Source organism: Phaseolus vulgaris, chromosome 5 (genome assembly GCF_000499845.2).
Source record: "Phaseolus vulgaris cultivar G19833 chromosome 5, P. vulgaris v2.0, whole genome shotgun sequence".
NCBI classification, from domain to species: domain Eukaryota; kingdom Viridiplantae; phylum Streptophyta; class Magnoliopsida; order Fabales; family Fabaceae; genus Phaseolus; species Phaseolus vulgaris.
This window is the reverse complement of record NC_023755.2, coordinates 11,871,663-11,877,493: the sequence shown is the minus strand read 5'-3', so window position 1 is coordinate 11,877,493 and position 5,831 is coordinate 11,871,663. Positions and strand designations below refer to the sequence as shown.

At 36.7% G+C, this 5,831-nt stretch overlaps 1 protein-coding gene across 1 annotated transcript; it reads right to left on the bottom strand.

Moving 5' to 3' along the window:
• Positions 1-726: 726 nt before the first annotated feature.
• LOC137835154 (sodium/calcium exchanger NCL1-like) lies at positions 727-5,193 on the bottom strand. Its single transcript, XM_068643522.1, has 9 exons — positions 4,717-5,193; positions 4,308-4,505; positions 3,705-3,889; positions 3,465-3,610; positions 3,098-3,359; positions 2,634-2,782; positions 1,997-2,249; positions 1,598-1,879; positions 727-1,243 (listed from the first exon to the last, which is right to left on the bottom strand). The coding sequence occupies exons 1-9, from the start codon at positions 5,099-5,101 to the stop codon at positions 995-997; spliced, it is 2,109 nt and encodes a 702-aa protein (XP_068499623.1). The 5' UTR covers positions 5,102-5,193; the 3' UTR covers positions 727-994.
• Positions 5,194-5,831: the final 638 nt, after the last annotated feature.

Genomic DNA, 5,831 nt, shown 5'->3' with positions numbered 1-5,831 from the left:
TGCCAAATTTTTTGGTTCATTTCTCCCCTTTTTCATTGATTTTTCCATGACCATGACCTCCATTGCGATCAAAATTGCGGCCTCGTGTCCATGTCCTCTTTGATGGCCATATTTGTTAGTAAGGCTTCCTCCAAGACTTATTGTTTCTTTTTCTTCTTCTGTTGTTCATGTGCTTCAAGAGAACCCGCAAGATCATCAATGGTCATTTCTTCTAAATTTCTTGACTCCTCGATTACACATACAAAATTTTCAAAGTTATCGGTCAATTATCGAAGAATTTTCTCCATAACCCTTGCATCCGTGAGAGTTTCTCCATTGCACACGAGTAATGTAACTAGATACATCTTTCGAATCATTCATCTTCATGGCTTCCAACTCACCTAATAGAGTTTGAAGACGCATTTGTTTAACTCGGAAAACATCCTTGAACACCTTTTCCAAAATTTCCCATGCTTTCTTTGAAGTGGATGCACCAACAATCTTCTAAAGAATTGCCTCATCAACAACTCGATACAACATATACAAAACTACCTTATCTTTTGATTGGGCCACCGAGTAACCTGTGGTATTTACTGGTTCTTCAAAAACCTTATTGAACCACCCCCCCATAATCTTGAAAAAGAAAAAGGGCTTTCATTTGGATGCTTCGATTGTCATAATTCACCATCTTTGTTAGTCGAGGCAGTAACATATTATTGGTTATACTAACCATAGTTCTTATATCAATTTGTGAACAAAGAATATATTTTTATTTCACTACTACTTTTCAAATAAGAATACAATCTCTCTAAATAGTCTCATAATAGACTTATCAAATTCTATATGTTCTTTGATCACAACTATACTATAAATTACATTTAAAATCATAGTATAAATGACATTTAAAATCAAAATTAAGGTAATAATTATTGGTCATTTAAATTTCCAAAACAAAACTGATGGCGACTTTGAGTTTAATGCTTAACAGCATCCACATGTTTGCTCCAAAGAGTCATTAAACATAATTGAGAACATCTTTGAGGACAAAAACCAAGAGCAATGCTATTAGGTACATGAAGTATGCAGCGAAGGATGTCCAAAGAGGAAAAGTGGGGCGAAAACGAGCAGTGAGGCCCATTACTGCACAAACTATTGCCACAACCAGTACATCAGCTGAGAATTGCCAACTGATCTCACGCACGTATATGAGAATAGAAATCACCACAAAGCCAAGAATGTTGTTCATGAACACTGCTCCATAAATCTGTATTCACACAAAATCTTCATATATATAACTTTACTTACAACAGCTATGAAGCACCATGATTTAATTTGTTCCCGTGTCCATACTTATAATTTTACTTCTATGATTATTTCATGAAACTAATAACATTGATACTTTTCCTATCCGTAGATAATAAGAAGTGATTTATAATGGTAATGATTTATGTTTTTTTATTTTATTTTACTATATCTAGATATATACCAGACATGTACCACATCCTATATATTTTGAGAATAATTGTGACTGTCCTGTACCTATCTATCTACATGTATTGTATTTGTGACATAGTAGCATGTGAAGAAGTGAAACTAGCACAAGAAGATGATGACCAACCTCGTATATTGTCTGAGAAGTATTACTTCTCTTCTTATGGCCAGCTTCTTTGATTGCTGAGGTTGCTTCTCTAAAATTTGTAGCCAGGGGGACCAAAATGAATGAGATGAAAAACGATGAAATTCCTGCTTCTTCAGAGAATTTTTGAACACTTGCTATTAAGGGTTCTGCTAGAAGAGCCAGCATAGTAACCCCCAATACCACATATCCTATGGCCGTCAACCATGCAGAAGTCCCATTGGTTTGATTCTCTTCCATTACCTTTTCAACATCTTCCCAGGTCTAATACACAATCATTAGATATCATGTGTAAATATATGTTCTTGATAAAATGTTTGGCCGAAAAGAAAGAAGAAAATTGAAAGTGGGAAATTTTTTAGTAAAGGAAGAAAGGAATACTTTATGAATTCCCTGAGATGAAGATTTTGAGTTAGCAGCTCGGCTGGAATCTGAGTTCATCCATTTTGTAAGACCTTCAATGAACTCGGTCTTACTAATTTCATCGTCTCCGTTGAGATCAAGATCTTGAGCAAGTTTTGTAACTGCCTCCTCAGCATCTACAAACTTGTTAAACTGGATGTCCTTGACTACCTTTTCCAATTCAGATCTTGAAATGTGGTTATCCTTGTTGACATCAATTTCCTCAAACAACCTGTTGCATCAGTGTCCACAGAACAAGCAAAAATAGTCAAAGGAACCTATAGCATTTTGTTGGGTCATTCATACACAACCAAATCTCATTAGCTTTAGATTTGAACATTTAATATCTGTGATTGTAATAGTTGGTTATTGTCGCATAGCTGAAGTCTGTGAACATCTAATTAATTTGGTTGTACTACTTAATTGTAGTTTGCCTAATACTGAAGTAAAAATGAGATTAAACAATTTCTTCGTAAATAATTGGTGTAATTCTATTTAAAGATGATTAGTACCATTTTCTTTACTGCATCAATCGTTTAAGATCGAATTGTTTAACTCCACGGTAAGTTTCAACCAAATTTGTAGTAAATATGGCAAACAAGATCAATATGTGGACCTTTTGATTGCAGCTTTGTCAGGTGTACCATTATCATTTTGCAGCCTGCCAACCATATCATTCTGAGCATGCTTTAAGACTTCAGATATAAGATGTTTCTTCAATTCACGTTCCTTTCTCGCGTGTTCAATCCATGGCTTAATAAAAGTCTGTTCAGAAAACAACAGAAGGAATGTGCTTTAGTTAGCAGGTGAAAATTACTTGGGATGATAAGCAAAGAAGAAAACCCCCCATTGCAAACAATGTCAAAAGGACTAATGTCCTGCATTTAATAATGTGATGTTATTTGAACAATAAATTTCTCAACTAAGAGAGAAAGAGAAAAGTATGAGGAAATAAGAGAGAGATAGAAGCAGAAAATGTGTTGTATGAATAGCACGTGTTTAATAAATATCAATAGATTTTACTAGGAAACTATCATTTAAGTGTGGCAGTCAAGTCACATCGTGCATTAGACGATATACCTTATACATATTGCTCAAAGATTCTTTTGGAAGGTATTGTCTATCCAAGGCATGCTTTGTTTGGTTAATGTATTCTGTTAAACCAGTGACAAACTCTTCCTTGGTTATAATTTGGTCACCATTTCTGTCAAAAGCTTTTAACAAATCTGCTATCTGTTCTTCTTTGATATTTGTGTCCGTCATTTTGTTCCCAAACAAGAGTTCTCTCACTTCAGAAGCTAACAAGTCATTGCCCCCGTGCTGACTAATTTCATGATACAACCTGCTTGGCAAGTATCATCATCGGTTATGTACACAATTACTGTTCAGAAAACTAAGCAAATAACTGTTTAATCTGTTGATAAATGTTTCATGACGTCCCACTCACCCACTTATTGCAGCCACATTGGGAGTTCCATCCTCGGCCAGGATCTTTTGCAGAGTTTGTTTCTCAACACGTTCAAAAATTCTTAATATTAAGTCATGATGCTTAATATACTCCAGTCTAGTTTTCTCTATCTGAGGTTTAAACACCTGAAGATTCATAGGTGAAAATAAGAATGCAATTTGGAATTGGAAAAAAATCAAACTACAGAAACCTATAGGAAGTGTTGGATGAATGCAAAACCTGGTAAATGAAGTAAGAGATAAGAAAAGTAACAGCTACTATAAGAGCAACCATCAAAGTCACATTACGTGCTGCAGAAGATAAGTGGAAGAAACGGGGAATCTGCATTATGATAAGTGGTATAGTTGACAAAACCATGATTATTGCCATCTCTCTAGTATCTACATCCATAGTGATACCATAACCTATAAATTCACCAAAAGAAGACTGTAAATGAAGGGAATGAGCTCCAAATTACACATCAAAATCAATCGAATATAAAGGAGTTAAGGTAATGCTAATGAAAAACATGAAACTTCAAAAGTTTTTTAAATGGAGGGAAAGTTCATTATGATGTATTTGAAACATGTGCTTCTTGTACTTAACAATATACTACTAGGTTTTGTTATACACACTCTCCTCTTTTCTCGTGTAATTTTGCTCAGTCAGACTCTAAATATAAACATATTTTTTAATAATGATTCGAATATTTTGTTTTTTGTACTATGGAGATTAGTCTCTTTCCACTAGACTTAACCACCATTGGTAAAAAAATAATTTTCAACTTGATGAACTTGAAATTAGTGCAAGGGCTCAAATACAGAGAAGGAATCAAAAGCAGACCAGTTAGTGATTTTTTTATTCCTGTACTCCATGAATGTAAGTCATCCGAGTTAGAGTCATTTATGATCTCTTGCTTGCCAATGATAACACATGTTCCCCACACTACAGTTAGAAGGAAGATGGATGATCCCGCCAACAAACCGACACCAGTGGAAGCATACTCTTGTGCACTCTCCTTGTCACTGGAAATTCCAGTAACTGAAAACAAACAAGCAACAACCAGAAAAATAATTAGGATAAGTTATGTTCATAACAGTAACTTTCTACTGCTATCTACGAAGATACTAATGGAAGACAGATAACTAAATATCTTAGCAGTTTAACCAGATACAGCTAAAGCCTTCTGATGCTTCAAAAGAAGAACAAAAAAATTGAAATTAAGAGAATAAAAATGAGAGAAGAAGCATACCAAGAAGAATTAAGGACTCAGGAAGTGCCCCAAGAATATCAAAGGCACTAGCACCAAAAACGCCAGGGCCAAGAATCTTGAAGATTTGCTCACCTCCAGTAGCCAAATATGACTCTCCATGGAACAACAAATACTCATAAACCAAAATGAGGAAAAGATGGCCAAGTATGTTACTGGAACAAGGCAAGAATCCGTACATTTGCTTACAGTAATGCCCATCAGAAGAAGATTCAATCTTTTGGTCTATGAGTTGCAAATAAGCCTCATGGGATTGAACAGCGTCAACCCCATCAGAAACACTAGGGCGAAGACAACGGCACTCGACATGAAGTGCCACTAAGAAAGCAAACAAAGTGAAGCATCCAACTTTTGACATGGTTCTCATTTCATTTTAGATGTGTTGAACTGAAGTAGACAACTTATAGTTGTGAAAATGCCTTAAGAGATCCCATACCTAGGACTTTTTGTCGATGTTCTATATTTTAATTTGATTAATATTATTTTGTATAGTTGTTGGGTGAGGGTTGTTGGCGACTTAATTCGTGTTCTTCTTCCTTCTTCTCCTAGCGTTTGAACTTTAACTCTTAGTCTGTGCAAACGCTTAAATGAATATTTGATATTTCAATGTAAGAATGGAAAATGTACCGTCCCGTATCAGGGCGTTGACTAAGTCAAAGTCAACGACTGGAAAGTCAAAGTCAACTCAAGGTGTCGCCCAGGTGTAGAGACTCCAAGAGGAAGCGTCGCCAAGATAGGACAAGGCGTCGCCAAGGCAAGGTGTCGCCAAGGCAAGGTGTCGCCAAGGCAAGGCGTCGCCTGGGTGGAGGCGTCGCCCAGCCAGGGCGTGGCCAGATCAAACAGTGTAAAAGTAAGGCAATCACAGTATAGTTCCCCGATACCCATGGGTAGGAAATACCATGGAGGGAGCGACGCCGTGGGAAGCCTCAGGACCCGATATCTCGGGAAAGTGATAAAGAGAAGGAAAAGGTGGCTTCAAGGCCATAGTGATAATACCAGTGAAGGGCAGCCTGACTCGTGAAGTACCCCTGCAACCCCAGAGACGCCTTCGGGACAGATACGACCCAAGAGGAAGGTCACACCCAGGATAACCGGGT